Source organism: Strigops habroptila, chromosome 5 (genome assembly GCF_004027225.2).
Source record: "Strigops habroptila isolate Jane chromosome 5, bStrHab1.2.pri, whole genome shotgun sequence".
Taxonomy (NCBI): domain Eukaryota; kingdom Metazoa; phylum Chordata; class Aves; order Psittaciformes; family Psittacidae; genus Strigops; species Strigops habroptila.
Genome location: NC_044281.2, coordinates 50,053,302 through 50,074,794, shown reverse-complemented (window position 1 = coordinate 50,074,794; position 21,493 = coordinate 50,053,302). Strand labels below are relative to the sequence as shown.

The following is a 21,493-nucleotide window of genomic DNA, read 5'->3' as shown; positions in this document are numbered from 1 at the left end:
ATTACTCACCAGTGCTGTTAATAAAAAGTGTTACCATTTCGGAAAACAGATATAGGAGTTGCATAGGGTATTACATTTCATCCATTCCTATGAATAGCAATGTTCTTTTTTAATAAAGGATTTCATAGTGGTGTGAAGGCTGCAGCACATTTAAAACCTGTAGGAAGAACAATATGAATGGAAGGATTAAGATAAAGAAGAAGAACAATTTGGACTGTGAAAGACAGAATAAATGTCAGAATAAATGAGGAAACTGTGAGCAAACTGGAGTGACAAAGGAATTGTTAAAGAAGAATTAAAAGGGGGAGAGTGAAAGGGAGGGAGACATTTGGGACAGAACCCTTTCTGAGTTCAGTGACAACTATTTTAAATTTAAAAGAGAGAGGAAAGTGAAAAAAAAAAATCTGAAATAGGCAGCTTTTCAATTAATCTTGTTTCAGACTAACTTAAGCTAATAAATGAAGAAAATTAATGTGATTTACCCTTTTGTTGCATGTCTTTCTGTCATTCCATGTGTAGGAGGAACCGCTGGAATATTCACTGCAAGCACTTGAGAGGGAGAGTTCACTGCTACTGCAGCTGCTCCGGGGATACAGGTGGCTAGGACCTGTCATATTTAATTGACTCTGGCATTTCAAAACGGGTATACTAGATTTCATATTCTGCTGGCGTTCCTAAAATATGAGAAGAAATAGAAGTATCTTATGGGTGGAAAAAGATCATTTAACTTCCTCTTGATTAAGAAGGACAAAGAAAAAGCAAGTAAGCTACTTACGCATTCCTGTTATGCCATTAGCATCTGGTGAATTTAATACAGAGAACCAAATTAAAAATTGCTAAAATTTTAATTTGTTAGGGCAAAAATCCACAATCTTCCATGTTTTCTTCTTTATTCTCAAACCAATATTCTGCTATTCTATTGCTAAAGATTATTCTGAGTCTATTTGAATTATGCTTTGTACATAAGCAGAGTGCCTGAGTGAGATACAGAAAACAAAGTTATAAGAATACAAGTATATCTTGACAACCGCATTATAGCCCTACAATGTAACTGATGAGGCTGTGCACCCTGGACAAGGTAAATTAATTTAGTATCCCAACCAGAATGTCCACTGAGAATGGAATCTCTCCATTACAGTCTAATTTTGGTTTCCTATCTAGTTCAAAGCTTTGTCTAAGAAACTCTCTGACGTAGGACAATCCATCTTTGTGTCGCTTGCAGACAGCTGAAGTCTCTTGCTTATGCAATTTATTGACACTTTATGGCTGCCTTTAGTACTTGTGTAGTTATCGCCCTTCTCCAAATGCAATTTCAGCTGACTGTGACTAAGTGCCAGCTTTGAGGAAGAGAGTAATGAAGAGCAGATAGCACTTTAGGTAAAATATTAAACCTCTGTAGGAGTATCTAGGATGCCTTTAATTTGTTTTCAAACTAATACTCTTGTGCCTAACAGTGCTAGAGCTTCTTTAATGTTAAGTGCCTGCACCATTCTGTTATGCTATTCTCCAGTTCCCTTACAGAATCAGACATCTTTTTAATTACCAGGAACACCAGACAGAGTGACATGGCTACCTGAAAGAGGCTGTAGTGAGGTGTGTGTCGGTCTCTTCTCCCAAATATCAAGCTATAGGATGAGAAGAAACAGGCTCAAGTTGTTCCAGGGGATGTTTAGATTGGGTATTAGGAAAAATTTCTTCACTGAAAGGGTTGTCGAGCATTGGAGCAGGCTGCCCAGGGAAGTGGTGGAGTCACCATCCCTGGAGGTATTTAAAAGATGTGTACATGCGGCACTTAGTGATATGGTTTAGTGGTGGACTTGGCAGTGTTAGGTTAATGGTTGGATGCAATGATCTTAAGGGTCTTTTCCAACCTAAATGATTCTATGATTCTATATGACTGTTTCATAAAACTTTGCTTCAGATTTCATTAAAGCAAGCTCAAAAAATATTTATTGATTTTGCATGTAGATATACCCCAAACTAACTTTGCGTAGACGAAAATTTTACCTTTATATTCAGGAAGACACAAGAAATATGAAGTTATTGAATCCACAAAACAATTAGTGAAACTGTGTATGTAGTAGACACAGCTTCTTTATGCTAATCTCTGTCTGTTTGTAGGTGCTTCTCCTACGCTAACATGTTTGTTGCCCTTCTGCTAATTTCTTCCATTTATTTCCCCATGTCCTCCCATTTATTACTACAAGGGTTGAACCTTTTTTCAGTTAAATGGGAGAGAGCAGAATTTTTACTGCTGAGGAGTTCATCAGTACAGCTGCTCATTGCTCTACTGACATAATAATGTTCTGTTTTTGACAAACGTAACTACAGGGCAAATCATTATTCTCTGTCACAGGCAAAACCTATGAATGGGAAAATCATTTAGAGGTAGCAAGAGCATATTTCACCTGCGGGAATTATTGCTACATGTTCTCCTATGAAGTCAAATGGATGGAAGAGGACTAGCCTCTAAATCCACGGGCTCTGGGAAAAATGCATCTTTCAGTGTGAGGCAGGCTGATGCCTGTGTTTTGGGCTCTGAAACAGACCTTCTTGCTTTGCTGAGACAAATTACTCTTTATTTATGACATTGTGGTTCCCATGGGAGACCCTCTCTCATCAGCTTCTCCAGCTATGACGGCATTATTCCCTGTGAGGTTGACTATATAGAGGCCATTGGCAGCATCTGCTTCTTTTGGCTATTTTGTTGCCTTTCAGCTATGGCACCAGGAAAACATGTCATGTCAAATTTCTGCCCTTTATACTAGGCTATGTCCCAGTCATCATAGTGTGTAAGGGAAGGATGCCTGTAAAATCCTCCCCTATAAGAGTCTCCTGTTGGAGAAAAGAGGAAATCACAGTGTACTGACAAGTATTGCCTTCCCCTCCTGTCATCTTCAGCTAGTCTGAGAGCCTTTCCATCCCCCCACTGTTTCCTTTTCACCTAAAGAGAGGAGAAAGGCCTTTGGTCCTACAGTTTTAGCAGTGGGAAAAATTGAGATATCCAAGCAAAGCGAAAGAACAGTGTATTACTGTAATCATCTGTATTGTTTAAGAAATGAGAAGATGTGCAAAAAATATCACACCATTACAGATGCTGAAGTAGGATATCCACCCAATTTCTACACCGCATTCAGATCACTGAGAGTGGAATCTTCCCCTGCAATTTGCCTTTATTCTTATAATTATCCAAGAAGGTACTTTGAATAGTATGTTTATGATGTGTTCGTTAAATATATTTAACTTGCATACATGTCTATTAACTGACATGGTAAAATTTTAATTTTTTGTAATTATGACTCTTAAGTCATTACTTTTAATGAAATTAAAGGCCTGAATGTAGTCTTACAGTTTAAATACATAAGTTTCACTAGAAATCAGAGAAAATGGAAAGAATCAGACTATTAGACAAAAAACTATGTTAGAAAAACCTAACCTGAAGGCTTAATTACATATAATGCAAAGGTGGTTAGCATTTTTGTGAACCTTTGAAACAATGCCTTTTCATTAAAGTCTGTATTACAAAGGAGATTACATTTTTGTTGACACTACTATACTGCAAGATCAAAGGCACACACATGTTCAATGCTCTGTTCTTGTCCTCTTTCCCCCTATGTGACTTCTGTTTTTTAAGCTACTTTTCTCTTTGACAATGAAACATGAAAGCCACATGGGCTAACGTTTTGCCAAATAAGCACAAAACTAACCCTATCTGAAAAAAAAAAAATGCAGAGCCCATGAATTTTTAAAAGTTCATACATAATATATCATAAAAGTAGGATGAATAATACGGTGTATGGGCTTTAATAAAAAGCTCCTTGACCATTTCTCAGATTCTGAGATGTAATCAATACCCAAAAAGGTATACTGGGGACATTGCTAAGATTTACGCTTTTTTTGTACAGAGTGACACTATCTGCTTACTATATAACCGAGGACACAATATTGAATTTCAGAGAACAGAAGGAAGAAGAAGTATTCTTATCTGCCTCAACAGTGTTTCAATTTAGAGCTCAGCTTTATGGCTCATCGCTGGCATCAGACTTCACAGGCAAAAAGGAGGGTCCCAAATAAGGGGTACAAGGACAGCACAAAAACTCACGTGAATCTGAGCATCAGCAGTTCGAGACTGCATCAGGCTTCTGTTTCGTTCTACTTCTGAAAGCAAATCCCCAGATGAGAGGTCTAAGATGCATGAATGGAGTTTCTGGGGGAGCAGAAGGGAATGAGCAAAACATTAGCATTTGTCAAATATGCAGCAGATCAGCATTTCTAAAATTCCAAACTCTGCTGCTGAATTTCAAGGGAAAAGAAGACCCTGAGGTAAAAGAGGATTTGTTCTAATTTGAAACATTGCTCTTTGTGCTTACTTTGTCCAAGACTTCCTGTCTGCAGAACCGATCATTCTTTATCCAAAAGAAACTCTATTTTTTCTTCTGGTCACTGTTTTGCAACTTATCATTACTTCACATGCAACAATGACACATGAATACAAGTCCCACCATTATCCATAGAGTTTGACAGGTTTCAGGAAAAAAGAATAAAAATGAACCACAAAATTAACATTCATAAATCAATCAACACGTTAATGTTGTTTTATTTTTGAGCTGTTACACCTTGAGTGAATGACTGCAAAGTGACCCTATTTTTAAACAGCATTGATCTGCTGAAGGCCCCCTTTGCACACATTTTAACTCAAAGTCATTACTGTCATCTGTTAGGAACAATTAATGTGAATAGAAAATAATTGCATCGGGGAACTAGGGGACTCAGAGGATTTTATGCATTAATATTCATATGCTGTTCGATTATAAACACAGTTCTTTTCTTCAGTTTTGCTTAGAAGGATGGCTAAGCTTGTGCCTTTTCCTCCATGTTCACCTATATACTAATTACTAAGGCTTTCAGTGTGCATTAAGCCTGATTTGCTTTAATTGCAGTTTCAGTAAAATCTGTGGTTTATGTGAATGCCTTGGCCAAAGACTTCAAAAGAATAAGTATCTGCAGCCTTGTCAGTCATTGGACCAACATATCATGTAACAGGCAGTATGGATCTGACTCACAGTCCATTGAAATCAATAAAAAAGGACTTAAAAAAACCTAACCAAACAAAAGGAATTTGGATCAGGCTCTTTTCATTTCCCCATTAATTCGCCAGGCTTGCAATATGAGAGACCACATCTACCGCCCCCACAGCACCAGAACGCTCAATTTGAAGGAACAAATGGAGGAGACGCAGCCAGGGTACTTTGCTAGGGGGACCCTGTGAAGAATGCAAACCATGCAAACTTGTCGAGGCTGCATGAGTGGCCCATCATCCTGTACATCCAAAAGGCTTGGTCAAAGAGGGAAAAGAAATTGTAGCCGCAAAAGCCCTTCCACACTGTGCAGTAGCAGTAACAGCAAGACAGTTCTTTGCAGAGCCCTGAAACATCAGTCACACACAATCTTATGCCCAGCTAATCCCCAGCCTGCTCTCTTGGTACCCACTGCAGACATTTACCTGCTAGAGAACAAAGTAGGCACCATTCCTACAGCCTCTGTTATCTGCATGCTGTGCTTCAGGCATCTATTTCAGGAAAACCAGCTTTTTTTTTTTTTTTTTAATATTTGGGAGTGATTTCTCAAGATTTCCATATTCATTCAGGAGGTATTACCCGTTGCAGACAGATTATGGAAAATATTTTCAATGATCAATATCCTGCATAAACATATTTTGTCCAATATATTGCTGAACAGATTTAAATGCTACAAGCACTCAGTACCCAAGATACTTTTCATTGTATTGTTTACTACATCCAGGCCCTGTGTTTTTTAACATCAGTGATGCCTATTCCCTAGTTATTCAGTGTGCACCTTTTAAAGTGTTATTACTAGAGTTACTGTCAGGTATTTGTTCAAGATTTAAGCTCCAAGTAAAACGCCCTCCCAAACTCACAGATTTACTGACATAGTACATGTGTTACTCTTGACAATAATTCCAACTGCATTGTTGAACCACCAGAAAATTCCACTGTTTTCAGAATCAGGACTCACTGATGTTCTGAACAAGTGGTGTACTTGCTCTTTGCAAAGGAATTAACTACTTTCTCCAGTGAAACCAGTCACCTGATTTTTGCTTCCCGAGATATTTTAGCAGAAGTTACTATAGCCAAATCTGCACATTAGAGATGATGACTGCAGACGTGTGAAATGGATGAACATTTATACTTCAACATTTATTTTCCCAGAAAAAAGTACCCTAGAAATATTGCAATAGGAGTTTTACAGCTGTAAAACTGTCTTCCCATTTTTCCAGCATGGCATTTTAAATACTTCATTACTTAAATAGGAACATATATGCATCTCAATAAGGGAAACTAAATATACCCCTACAGTGTCATCCAATGGAATTTAGTGCACTGCTGTTATTGCCTATATCAGACACAAGAGCAGAGATCAGCCCAATTGGAACAGCTAGAAATTAGAAACAATTTTTGGCCAGTGATAAGATGTTGCCTAGCAAAGTGGCTGTAAATGGCTCAGAATTCTGGGGGTCCCCCCACACTGCCTCAGTGACCAAAAGGGATGGGCTGCACACGGGTCATGCTGTTTTCAAATCACTGCCAGTGTTAAACTCTGTGAATCTATAAAACTGTCATAACAAAGGTGAATCAGCAGAATAAAATGATTAACAAAGAAGGAAAATGCATTCTCAAGATGTATAATGTGATTACATTTCTGTATCAAATAACAGATCATCACATTGGGAATATTCCCACACACACATATGCAAATAAACAGACATACAGCCAGCACAATGACTAGCATTAACAAGCAGCATAAAAAAGTTTGAGATCATTAATTAAATATAGTCACACAGCACTGAAGCCAGTCATCCAATTACAAAAGAAAAATTATAAGAAAATTGTTTTTCTTTCATTTATATTTTTCTTTCCCCCTCCATTTTCTAATTAAAAAAATGGGAAAAACCTCATTAATGATCCTTTTAAAAACAGATTGTGTTTTAAACAGATTGTGCTAACAATTTTAAACAGATTGTGCTAACTATGCATCTTGATTCTGATTTCTTCTCAGATATGCAAAATGTATTGTATCCTTTATGGTTATTTTCAGATGAGAGTCACATAACTAGATCAAGGAGTTTCTGCTGCCTTGAAAATTGTACAATATTAAAATCACTGTTGATGCTATTATGATGCAATGCAACGAAAGGAGAACAGCACAGAATGACTTCCATAGAAAAGATCACATCAATTTAAATGAATACTTATATATGAAACTGAGGAGTCACAACTATAAATCCAAGCCACCTGCCCCATTTTTTGGTGCCCTATATAACAAGGGGAAACTGGGCAGTGTTTGTACATGGTGGGGAATGTCTGGGCCTCTCTGAACACAGGAAGCACTGGGCTGCACAACAAAAACCCTTATGGAAGTGAATACAGCATGCACAGACCAACTTACGTGGAAATTAGCCTGTACTAAGTACTGCTGGGGCAGGCATGGACTAAAACATTCTTAGCATGTTAGCTAGACTGGACCCATGCCTCTACGGAAAGTGGGTGCTGAGAGGTACAGAAGCCCAGGCAGAACACAAACGGCCTCTCTGGCTGCCGGTGACCAGTAGCAAAAAGTTCCTCCTTCACCTGTGAGACTGATGCAGAAAAAGCCATGCCTTTTATGGCTCAATGTCAAGATTAACTCCTGAAATCCACATAAAAAATAAAACCAAAGTAATTGATAATTTAGGTGGAAAACTATTATATCAAGTGCAATAGGAAATACAATTATCTGGCAGGCAGATTACCAATCCTTCAAATAGTAGGCCAGTTCCCCTTCCTCCCCAGCAGCATCCTTATTAAGGCTTTCTAGGAAGATAAAAGAAGGCTACTACCTACTGGCATGAGGCAATATTACGGAGAGACTCCCCTAACTCCCCTAACATTGTGCCTCTTGACTGTATCTGTGCAGAATATCTATCAGTTCCCATCTCCTTTTTGAAACGTCTAATGGCCTGCAGCATTGCTGGAACAATTTTCACTGAATTATGCCAAACTGTAACAGCTCTCCAATATTGGATGAGTTAATTGCTATTAAATCAATTGGCTTTACTTTTCTCACATGAGCCAAAGTCCATCATTCACAAGGAAGAAATTCTCTCTCGATTCTAAGAAGACGTTTTAATCCTAGTGCTCTGTGCCAGAGTTGTAAATGTTTGTTTGGTGCATGTGGCCTCCTCCCGTCTCTGCTGTTATCTGGGGCATGACACACCTGAAAAGGCATTCTCTGGACTGCTCTCCTACATGACCTGACCACTGTAATTGGACTGTCACGGAATACCTTTCCTGCAGCCTTCACATCACTTGTTTTTAGTAATTCTCTCCACAAAGAAGATTCCCCTCAAGTCCACAGTCAGCAACGCCACTGCTCCAATTCCACCCCGTTACTGTACCAAATGAGTTACGTCTCAGTAACTCCACCAAAACCATGCAAAATAATGTGCCACACAAGAAGAGTGCTGATATGGTCATCTCTTTACAGGTATGATGGAGGCTCATGAAGGAAAAAAGCTCTTTCTAGCTGTCACTTTTTTCTCTATCATCTGACCTGTCTCACTTTCCTGTTCCCTTGTACATCTTTAACTCCATCAGAAGCAGAGTGTAGCTATGAATTAATCACATCTAGGACGAGCTTTATTTTCAAAAGTCTTACAGAAATAGTACTCTACACTACATTTCCATTACACCATGGAAGATAGCAGTCCAAAAAAGAAAAAAAATATTATTAGGTACGCTATTTATGTAGTATTAGTTTATACAGAAACATAATCTTTCATGAAACTAAATCTTGATTTTTTAGTCCTTAGATACATTGCAGAGGGATGTTTAGCTGGAGGTGACAGAACATCCTTCACCTATTCCGTTAGAACTTACCTAGATTAAGAACATGCACTATTCAAAGTATGAACTGTGAACTTCTCATACACTAAATACTCTGAAATAAGGAGAAAGTTAAGCATTTTTAAGAGAAAAATAATTTCTGCATGTCTGCACAGAAGTAAACAGTTACTGTGATTTTTTTGGGTGCCAGTTCTGGGAATAAAATATGGCCTTACAGGCTTCATAGTAACATCATATAGGTTTATATCTCTCTACATTTTCACAAGCGTGTTAAAAAGAGACCAAGCTTTAAAGGATAAGGAAATAAGAAAACAACTGTCAGTCTGGGGAAGGGGGAAGAGGGGAGAAGTTCAGCATTTTCAAAGGAAGAAACACTAAGTTAAGGTACTAACTTTTCTTGCTCTCAGCATTTGGGTAACATTCTGAGACCATGTGCAGGTTCCCTTGTAGTAACAGGACAGCTCAACAATTCTGGATTTAGATCTTCTGTTTATAAAATGTTACATGTTTACAGGTTTGACTATTTCACATCATTCTGCAACGAATATTTAGACTTGTATTTTCACTTGTGCATAGAGCAACTGTGACCAATCAATCTGTACTTGTGCATTTCCTTAAGCACCAAAATATTGCATCAAGCAGCCAGGGAAAACAAAATGGCAAAGTATCAGTGAAGCATGGGAATAAACAGAGGTTCATTACAGCTCTCTTCTTGCCTTACTCTGTTGTTTCAGAACATCCTCTCGAAAAAGTGGATAAAACTCTGCAGTATGGGTAACAGGAGTTAGTCAGAAGAGACATCTAGGAGAACATGCAACGTGCAGTCTACTTGTCAGGTAACTCCTCCGACTGTTGGAGCTAAAATTGGAGTGAGGAACTAACAGCCTTTGACCGTTTAAAATACACCTTTCTTACCCAAAATAAATACGTGCTCATCATTTCTTAGACCTCTAGAAGCTATTAATATACCTCTGTGCAGGCAAGAACATCTAACTTCTGATTGTAAAGCTAAAGCATCACACTAAGCTATTTCTTTTCCACTTCTCTGTTGCTACAGGCATCATTTCCAACGGACCAAGTGGTTAACAAAGATACTTGATACTTGGCAAAAGTGTGTAACGTGAAATGTCCTACAGCTCTGAAACAGGCAAAACAACTCAGAAGTTTTATACGCCACTGTATTTAGTACCAACATGCATGTTGTCTTTAATATTTAATATTTGGTTATATCTTAAGGTTTGTCTGACAGGTTAACTAAAATTAGTTTGTGCCCTATGTTGTTGCTAGGGTTCTCAACAGCTGTATCACAGGAGATTTACCACTACAGCTGGTTGTGTTTATTTTTGGTGGAAGGAGGTGGTTAATACACAGTAAGTGAACCCCAGAATAACTCTTATAGTGGTATGAGCAAGCAGTTGGAGACTGTTATTTATTGGTCTTACCCACAGCTATGTCAAATATAGGAAACAATCACAAACATGCAGTATTGCTCAGTGGCAACAGGAAGAAGAGTTATACATAAAATGAATATTAAAGGATTAACTGTAGAATACATTTCAGTAAGCTAAATCAGTTTTTAGCACAAAAAAAGTTTCCAGCTATTCCAGGAATTTCAAGTCAAGTGGATTTTGATTTTCCATTAATCTAATAAAAATACTTCCATGAAACTTCCAATTTGATATTTTCCATTTGTTTTTGTTGGTTTTCCCTCCTACTAGGCTGAGTTCACTAAAAAACCTAGAAGCCTTGTGATACAAGAAGATGCTAGACTTCAAATTCAAACCCAGTATTAATAGTGGTTTGTCAAATTTTACCGGAAAATCCTCCAGGCGAGTTTACTGAGACTTAACTGAGAGCACCCAAGACAAAGTACAAGGGTAGGATATTACAAACATTTGTATGGAAGATTAGGATGCAAAAAATACATCAGAAAATCCTGTTAACAAGGCAAATCCAGCACAAAAAGAAAAACAAAGGTTTCATTTGCTTCTGCCCCAGATTTTCCAGACTTGCTGCTCTCTGTTATTACCAAGCCATCCAGAGATAGCAAAAAAAAAGTGAATTAGATTCCAGAGTAACTCAGAAGGTTAGAAACTTACATCCTAGGGTATAAACTGGGAGGTATTAAGCAGATATTTGATGCATAAACTTAAATAACATAATCTCTCTGTACTCTTCAGAGAGTTGGCAACATCAATGTAAGCCTAAAATTATGCCTGTTCCAAATCTCTTAGTTTTATTAATTTTTATAAACTGCTTTAAATTAAAGTTACACTGAAAGACACAAAGTAATATTCTCTGATCCTACTTTTCATGTTATAACTCTATCAGTGTTTTCAAGCTCTGAGACTCCAAAGTGTTAGTTCTTATTTTAATAACACTACAGTAGGAGTCTGTAAATATTGCAGTAATAATAAAATGAGCTAATTTAATTTCTTAGGAAAATGTCTGTATAAAGTTCCCTGTGGTTTGTAATTACTGTAAAGTCAACAGTTTACATCAATGATCCGGTAATCAGCTAGTCAGAATGTAAATAATTAATGAAATAAATGTTTTCAGTGATCTTGCTCATGGAAGACTCCTTGGAGTATGGTAAAACAGCAGTTTGATGAGAATAGTATTGCAGAAGAGTTAAGCTTTTTCTTAAGTACATATTTGTATTTTGTTTCTTATTAATTTGGTTCAAACCAGTAAATGTTTTTAGTAAATACCTTTCTATTGATCTAATACTAATTAATATGTTAATCCCACTTTGCTAAATGAGTGCCAACATCATGCAGGTGCTAGGAAGTATTGGGAACCTCAGAGAGTGTATTCACAAACATTTCAGCATCATCAGAATCAGTTTAGGAAACAACTTTATACTGAACTCCTGTGACAAGGAAGAACTATACTGTTAATCTTTTAAGGCATGCCCTACACATGCTATCTATGCATTAGCAGTAAAAAGGTGGGCTGTTTTTTATTATTTCACTGTTTCAAGAAATGCTTTAACATGAAAACACAGATGAAAAGTACTGATGTTTCAGTCTCACTTATACAACAGGAATTGCATTATCAATCATTATCTGCTTAAATACTACTCACTAATTTCAACATGCTGCTAAATTGCTGATGCTATGAGAGTCAGTGATAATCCTGGTAGCACAACACAATTTTGGTCTGTCTTTGCAATTCCTGCAGTTTAAAATTCATTTTCACATTCACTTTCTGACTATGCCCCAAAATCATCTAAAGGAATTAGGCAGAACTCAGTACAATCTTGTTATTGACATTTATGTTGATCGATGTTGGCTCTTACAGAATTGGAATCTACAGATCAATTCCCTTATTAGATTCGTTCTCAGTGCTGCCATGATCATTTTATCACAGAAGCTGCTGCCATCAAATGCTGCTTTATCACTTTATAATGGGATAAGCTGAAGCTTTCCTCTAGCATATAGTTGGAAATGAAAACTGTCTGAGCTCTAAATATTTCTTTCACAGATTTTCAAAATACCCTTATTAACTGCATATGTCTATTTTAAAAGCTATTTTAAACTCAATTTACCTAAACAGTAATAATTTTGTCCCACAACAAAATTCCAGTTCTCAGGGTGGTAAAAAAAAAAAAAGACTAACACTGGAGACTGCCTTGGATCTGCTAATTACTTTCTTCCTGCAGAGTCTGTGAGTCAGATGATAGAAAAAAAATGAGACTAAGAATTAAGAAACAGAAGAAATAAAATGGTCTCAGGAATGGTAAATAGTATTACATGAACACACAAACGCATGTGCAAACACTCAACAAGCACACAGAACAAATACCTATACAAGGGTTGTTGCAAGTACTTTGTCTGGTTTTGAAAATATGCAGGGCTGTGGTATTTTTTAAGAGTGGTGACACAACTCCTATTGAGAGAGGAGTTCATCACATAAATTTAAATCTCCGATAAAATAAATTAGCTTTTTTATTGCCAAGTTGAACTACGGGGCTATGATTGTTATGTATTGCTACAATATAAGTCTTAATGGCATTTTAGCCCTGTGGTGGTCAAACAGAAACCATTTCAAACCTTCTAAAGGCTATTAAAACATGTGCAGATGTCTGGAAAATTAATACTATTATCTAATTCTAACCTTTTGCCTGTAGGAGGAAAAGGAGAGAGAAAGCTCAGGGAAGATGTTTCAGATCAATACACGGCAACCGAGAAGGGTAAGCACTGCTTCACATGGAAGTTCATTGGCTGTGAACAGGTGATTCAAATGAACAGATTCATCTTTATTTGGATTTCACTGACATAATTCGTTTACTCAGAAGAATAATTTAAGAAAGATGAGTATCATTTTTACAGTCGTTCCTCACTGCTGTTTCCCAAGGTCCAGAAAGCTAGACATGGGAAAGGTTCATTCATTTAAATGACAAGAGCAGGAATTTGTCAAGGTTAATGTTGAATAAGCCATATATTCCTTCCCTCAGTATTATGCATTTAAAGGGCATCATGATCCCTCCACCTTCTTTTTTTTTTTTTTTTTTTAATATTGTTGAAATATCAGATGGACTGAAAGGAGTTTAAAAGTAGAAGGATTTAAAGAAATACTTTTATCATTAGTTTAAGGCTTTTCTCTCCAACTCTAATGCATTGTTTTTGGATCTAACAGAATAATTTCAAATAAGGAATGACTTTTTAAGAAGGTTTTCTTTAATACCCGTAATACGGTACTTTATTCTACCCTTTTTTCCCCAAAGCACTTACTTGAGGTATTGTTTAGAAAGAATAAGTGGGCAGATTCCCAGCTGGTAAGAATTACTGGCTTCACTTCTTGTACTGAAAATGAAAGAATTTTTGCCAGGTCAGGAACCATACCACAGACTTCCCAAATTTTTGCTGCTTTTCAGAAATAAAGCTTCTAGAGGGTACATATGTTGTGGTATTTCATTCTTAAAAGTCTCAAATCCGACCACAAGATTTCCAAATGGCAGTTCAAGTTCTGCAACATTTATTCTGGTAGACAAAAATCACGAGGCTTGTGTGCAGGACAGAGTATGACCCTGTAGACTTGACGATCTGAACTAGCATCTCAAATCCTGGCTTCAGCCCTCTGTAATTCCACTGACCTATTTTGGAGAGAGAAACCACAGAAAGATCTTGCAATTAGCCTGGCCATGCAAGTACAGCTGAAACTCAGGTGAGGTGGGAGAGCTGCTGCTGGTGCCAATAAGCAGGATGCGCCATACTGGATGATACAAAGATACAGACCTGCACTACCCATGTTCATCTGCTCCTTGCTCCTACTGCTGTAGCCAGGCAGAAAATGCCAGGAAATGGAAAACAAGAAATGCCAGTCATTGCTCCTGCGCCAAACTGTGCTCCTGCAAGGGAAGATACAGTGCCTCTAAGAAGCCTTTAGGAGCTGGACTGTTCTTGGGAGTGCTAGGCCCTGGCAAACAGTGACACTGAAGAAGTCTGCTCTCCCACTCTGCAGCCAGTACCACAGTCAGTCTGTCCCCAGGCTCAAAGCAGCTGTGAGCTTTACCTGTAGCACAGATGGGTGATAGCTGCTGCAAACCCTTTCGGCAGCTGTCTGTGCTCACAAGAAGCTGTGTCAACATTTGATTAGGAATCTGTGCCCTTGCAAATTGATCGTTTTTTCATGGTAGATAAAAGCAGGGCTTAGGAGGTATTATGTAGGAATTTGAAAAGGGGTCAGCTCCCATTTTGGCACCCAATAAGTAGTCAAATTTTTAGAACACCTGAAAGTCTGGTCCCATGTACATGAAGGACCAGAAGACCTAAATTAAAGGTGAATTCCACTTGTTATTCTGCCATGAATTGGTGAAGAGCTGAGAGTACTCATATTTCTAACTATTGTCAAGACTTCCTAAGGACCATTTAGGGGAATAAATTTAAGTGAGCCTCTAAAATACAGTGCTAATCTCTGATTCATGTTCACACGTGCAATATCTATAATCCATAGTAATTGTGCCTAAAGCTGTGCCTGTAGCTACTGTACAGGAAAAGCATACAAGGCTTGCTTAGAGAAAAAAAATTGAGTTAATAGTAAGTAATGGAAACTCAAAAAACAAGTGACTGAGCATTTCTGCTTTTAAAATATGACTGAATATAAAAAATAAGGATCAAAACACTGTAAGTAAGTAGTTCATCTCTGAAAGTGTATAACAGGAAGATGAACTGAAGAGTGGGCATGTATTTGAGAATTCTAAAGCACTGATATTAATTCAAGATGCCATTACTTTGGCAGTCTGGTTTCCTTACTTCTAATGCAGCAAGATGGAGTTTAATTCATAATGTTGAAGATGCCCTTGTAATGCACACAGGACACAGACAAATCACTGCTCCTCCCTGCACCCAGTCATCGGATAGTGAGTAATGAAACACGGCTTGCTCATGTCCAGAGGAAGAAATGAGCATGAACACAATCCAAAAATGCTAAAAATACAAAAAGACTCAAGTCTGTCAATATCACATTGTTAAAGATTTAACGACAAAGGAAACTTTTCCTTTTAGCTTGTCCTTATCAAGAGATATACCCAGATGGTAATTCAAGAGTTAAGGCCCTAATGGACTCTTCAGTTTCACTGAGCACCTACGTGCTGATTTTATCTTGCAATACAGTATTTCACATTCTCAGCGAAGTCAACAGAGATCTAGTCAATAGTGTCATGGCCTTTGGATGAGGATTTGAATCCTACCAATATCCAAACCATCATTAAAGAAGATAGGTCATTTGGGAAACAAACGAGAGCATTAGTAAAATTCAATACTAAAAGATGGGGTTGGTTCAGTAGGTGTTTTATGATTCATTATGAATAACATTTTATTCTAATTAAACCCCACTTCTTCTTTGTGCAGTATCCATATGAGTATACAAAACATAAAGTGTATCACAGGAAAATGAATTTTTTCATAACAGAAAATACCTAATGAGTAATCTTAAGTGCTAAAACCCACTTAGCATAATGTTAGTTTGATTGATTTGATGGAATGTGTAATTTAAAATTACTAGCAAATTACACTGATGTGATATAATCTGAACAGCTTAAATGTTACCAAGCAGAGTACTTATTGGCACACCTATTTTAAGTAAAAGAGCCGTAATTCCATATTGCTTCATGTTTTAAGTGCCACTAAAATAACAGTATAACTCACAGTTATAAAGTAAAATGCAAACGAAGTCTTATATGTATTGAGTGCAATAAAAGACGAAATTGATCCTTTATCCATTTTTGTTTCATATACATACTTTTGCATAGTTATCTTTCACTTAAGTTTCAAAGTCTTAAGAAAACAAAAATTAACTATATACTTAGCTCCATTAGTACAATAAGAAAATGACATATCTGTAATAATCATGGTTATATTTCTACACTGCTTTAGGATTTCAATAGATTCGCACTTTACCACAAGAAGCAGCCCTCTAAATCTTTGAATCATTCGATTGTATGCATTTTTTGGTATTTCATTTGGGGGTTACAGAGTGTGAAATATGCACTATGATGAGAAAACAATTATCTAGCACACCTGTGGTCTGTGCATATTATATTTAATCAGGGCATGCAGTGGCTACTATTTTATTCCACTGTGAAATCCAAAATGGGAAGGCTTTAAAAGCTGACCTGATGACATGAACTTGCCCTTGTATATGTAGCGCATGGCTTGTACTTACCACATCACATACCATGATAACATTAGAACAAATCCATGCTAATTATCGCTATCAGAATGTCAGTGAGAAAGATCTTTCTATTTAGAAAGGAAACCTGAATGAATGACCCTTAACGTGCTGTGGTACAGAATACCCCTTTGGCTAGTTTGGGTCAGGTGTTCTGTCTCTACTTCCTCCTGGCTTCCTGTGCCCCTTTTCACTGGCAGAGCACAAGACTGAAAAATCCTTGATAGGGGTAAGCATTTCTTAGCAACAACTAAAAACACTGACGTGTTATCAGCATTGTTCTCAGACTAAAGTAAAAAACACAGCACTGCACCAGCTACAAAGAAGAAGAAAAATAACCATTACAGCTGAACCCAGGATGCTTAAATACACCAAATATATACACGTATCTATAAAAAAACATTTAAACTTCAAACCTAGAAACATACCAGACAAAAAAATGGATCTGTTGATCACATAAAACATAAACAGAGTAGGCTGAAATAGCATCCAGTGGGTTAAGCATTGTTATAGGTTAAATTTAACTTCATGGAATAAAAAAGCGTATCTTTTTAACACTTACTGTAAGTTTGAAGCACAGGGCAAATTTGGAAAGGAATGCAGCAATACTATTTAGTATTGTGGAACTCCTTCCCTTTTTCTTCCATTTATTCTGATACTGAATGTACACAATAATAGGAAAAATCATGAAAAACATTCTTGTACTTAATGACTCTGTCCACATACTTGCTTAGGGTTTCAAATATCATATTGGATTCCTGCCATCATGTGTATCATCACTGAAAATAAAAATCTATGCATAAAATAAAGAGAAATCTATGGTTCACCCAGTGTCAGTTGCATATTTTTCTTTGTCTAAAAAACAGGCAGTAAAATCTTACTTTTGTTGTTAAGGCCTGTCACATCAGTATAGCCCCAAGGTTTTCTTGACACATGCTTACTCTGAAAAACTGTCTTTGCTCTTCAGAAAAAATGCCTATATATTTCTTCAAAACTTAAAAAAAAAAATAAAAAATACTGCTGTCCTCAGTCAAAATGATTCATAAATGCTTCACCAAAGATCACTTGTGGCTTTCCTAAAGATTATTTGCTCATTTGATTTACTGTTTTTTGGTATCGCTTTAGCAATTTATCATAGGGATAATGGAAAAAGTTCATTTAAAATATGCTATCTAAAAATTATATATTTAAATTGTATCACAAAATGTTCAAGGCCAGGTTGGATGGGGCTTTGAGCAACCGGGTCTAGTGGGAGATGTCCCTGTCCATGCCAGGGGTGTTGGAACTAAATGATCTTTACAGTCCCTTCCAACCCAAACCATTCTACAATTCTATGATTCTGATATGGAAAGCCTTTCAGTGCTCTTCTTGGGAACCTCTCAAGACTAACTGAAGTACTTGGACATTAGAAATGCTAGCAGTTGGGGGTAATTTTCTCTTAAAAGCATTATCATTCTCATCAGAACTATATTTCTAGTGAGCTTTAGTTAATGTTTTCTCTTTATTTGAGAGCAAATTGGTAAGAATTTAGGTACTGAAATAAGGGACAACAGTCTGACAAGAAAGGAAATCAACAAAACACAAATTGTAGATGAAGGAGACCTAACAGGTCGGTTGATCTAACTCAACTCCCTCATAATAAAATACCATTCTTCGCTGAACCTCTAGCTGTTCTAGCTGTTGTTTTTCTTTTAAGTTTTAAGCGTTGTGAAGGATACTGCCCTACCTCTTCTCTCATACATCACACCACAGTCTAGACCAAAATTTTTTGTGACATTACTTTGTCAGCCTGAATTAGATTTAGATCCAGCAAATCATTTTAGCAAATTTTATTTTAATATTTTAGCAAATTTTGTTTTATTTTAAGAATGAAAGTTTTACAGTTTCCTTAGTGAGAAAAGAGCATGCCTGGATTCTCCTATGTTACAGAACGGTGTCCTTCAGGGACAAGAAAAGCCATCTCAGCTATTTCACCCATGGGATCTCACAAAGCTTCTGGGACACCTACACACCATGGCTGTGATTTACACAAGAGTATAAGTCCCTGTGACTAGAGATGGCCTGTAGAAAGCCATTGTGGCGGATGATATCCAATGATTCTCAGTGCTCTCCCAAACATCTGCCTATCTCAGATCCTTCCAGAGCTGGCTGGGTATCCAATATCCAGCCTAATTCCTTCAGGTATTATGTTGCTGCTGTTCATTCAGAACTAGAAGTCATATAGCTTAGGGAAGTTAGATGAAGCTTCTTTGGAGGGGGGATGTTTCCTTTCTTTCTCTCATCACTGACTTAAGTCACTCGTTCATCTAACCATTAGGGTTTCACAAATACTTGAATTCTGTATTGTTTCCTCAGCATATAATTGGAGCTGCAAACACAGCAATTAAGAAATATGCTTTATAATGTATCATTACATGTTGATGACATAAACTGAGATGAAATACAGAGATTCAAAGCTTTGTATTTCTGTCTTCTCAGATATTATTGGCGAGTGAGGATGACAGAAATAGAAAGCAGGTACCAGTTTACCGAGATAATGCAAGACTGAAAATAATGACATCAGCATCTTCACATGAAGAAATGTTCCTTTAATTTGTTCTTGTAAGTCTCAAAATCTTTGAGTGTTCCTTACTAGGTCACTATCTAGTAAGGATCAGGAGACACACAGAAGTATTCTTATAATTTCACACTGCCACAAGTCTGGATGCTCTTTCCTGGGACAGGATCTTCATGACAGTAATTGTGCACCTTTGGTAACCTTGAGCTGGAGAAAGCACTGCAGCAGGGCTATGGCCTGAAATATTTTGAGAACTGCAAATGGTGTAAAAAACACCACCACCACTACGAAGCACTTCTTAGTAGGTGCTCTACTGGCAATGCAATTCTTGGATAAAGTTTAATGTGCTAGTTTAAACTTAATAGATGTGAAACCTGCTTTAGATTTACGTGATTACCTTTTTGCCTGTTGATACAGTCCTTGAAATTGGTGTAGCTTTTAAGAAGTTTTCCACCACTGCTGAAACAATTAGCAGATCTGAGATTAATTTCTCCTTCAAGCCACCAGTCCAGACTCCTGAGAAAGTAAATATCACTACAGATACTGCCACACCTGATTTATATGTTTACTGAGAAGGAAAGGACAGAGTTTGTTCTGAAACTGGAACTTTTCAGAAGCTCTGCAGATGAGAGTACCCTGACAATCTGATGGATACAAAAGAACAAACGTGAAGTAAGAAATAAGCAGGTCAACTGCAGGAGTTTCAAAACTTCAAATACAATTTGCTGATCTTGGTCTCAAATCTGCCTGCTCTCTGAAGAGCCTGGAGGCACAAGGCAGGAGTAGTAGCTGGCTTCTGTAAGATGAGAATTATACTGCAGCTCGGCATATAATGATCCAGTTATTGAAAGATACTTTGGACTGCTGACAAACTGTTTTCTAATACTATGTGAAGATCTTTAGCTTTAATTTCAAACCCTCAAATACCTACCTTCTGAAATACTTAAATATTTCATCTATCTGATTGCTGTAAATGCAACTTCACTTTTAACCTCTGCATTCAGACATCATCATGCCTAACGATGTCTGAACCAGAGGTCAGACTCTGAGGCCAGATATTCCATCTCCTTTTTTCAGGTCTTAGGACAATTAATTGCCTTCTTTTTCTTCCCATATATAATAATGTTGCTGGTGCAATTTACCCCTTCCTGCTAAGTTGTACAATAATTTCCATCTAAGTATATACAGCTACACTCTATCTTGTATGTCAGGACATAGTTGTCAGGTTATTAAAAAAGCTAATATCAGTGCAGTCATAACAAAGTAGTTATTATTTAAATTGACTTGAGAATTCAGTGGATTGTGCTGTAGCATTCTAGACAAAATTTTAGACATAAAATTCAACAATGTGGATGGTCCATGAGTACTAAATGAAACTAATCTAGCCAGAGAAACACATGAGAAAATAGATGCTTGAAGAGTCCTCCCTGCTTTGTTCTGGGCTTGATAAAGTAGAATTTTTATGATGGAAATAAAAAGGCAATGAAAATATAGTTTAGGATCAGAAATATTGTAAATCTTATGACTAGAAATATTATTTTATACTTTCTCAACTATGAATATTTTATTACTTATTTAATCAAATAAATCAACTCAATAAATGTTGCTACTTGCCACTTTTTAACACCTTTCACTGATGGTTCCCCACACGCTTTATAAAAAGTCTGCAACGAGAACTTTCTGGGTGAAAAGTGAAAGCAAGACATCATCCGTGGGAACAATTCAGCTAACAAACATGTTGAATTTATGTAAACAGAGATACATAATATAAACCAATTACTGGGATATCTATCAGAAGGCAAACCCTGACCCCTGTTATCCTCAGTAGCTTTATACAAGTCATTATCGTTGTAATAGGAGGATATGTAACATCAGAATCAGGTTCAATGTCATTAGTTATATTTTCAAGTACGAGTAAAGAGAGAGCTAACTAGGAGAGAAAGATCTGTGAAAAGATCTGTGTTTCAAGGCTGAGCAGTCTATACCCAACAACAAAACAAATCTGCAAGACGCCAGAGCTAAGAAATAGAAGAACACTGTAATTTGGTGATTTCAGTAAAGTTTCTCTGAAGAAAACAGTACATCATTTAGAAAAAATGAGGCAAAGACAGAAATATAGTGATATTGACATTTACATTTAAAAATAATTCATAGCTGCTGTACATGGGCAAAGCAGAAGTGCTAAGTTTCATTTAAGACATCTTACTCCTACTCTTGTATCTTCTCTTTGGATTTTCTTATCCCTTCAGCAACCGTCTGTATATCACCTCCACAGATTTCTCTCTTCACTTCCAATCAGTTTTGCTATACTCAATTTTAAATCTCAGTCTGTCTATTATTCCAAACTATTTCTCCAACT

General features: G+C 37.0%; 1 protein-coding gene across 11 annotated transcripts in view; it reads right to left on the bottom strand.

The window, feature by feature from the left end:
- Positions 1–21,493, bottom strand: part of NCKAP5 (NCK associated protein 5) — a 408,143-nt gene that overhangs the window by 62,262 nt on the left and 324,388 nt on the right. For all 11 annotated transcript variants that reach the window (XR_003991395.1, XR_003991396.1, XM_030485815.1 and 8 more), the window contains 2 exons: positions 4,103–4,207; positions 483–674 (listed from right to left, as the gene is read on the bottom strand). Coding sequence is in view for 9 of the 11 variants with exons in the window: in XM_030485815.1 (XP_030341675.1) it covers positions 483–674; positions 4,103–4,207 (297 nt within the window). In the remaining 2 variants the exon portion in view is untranslated. The remainder of the gene's footprint in view (positions 1–482; positions 675–4,102; positions 4,208–21,493) is intronic.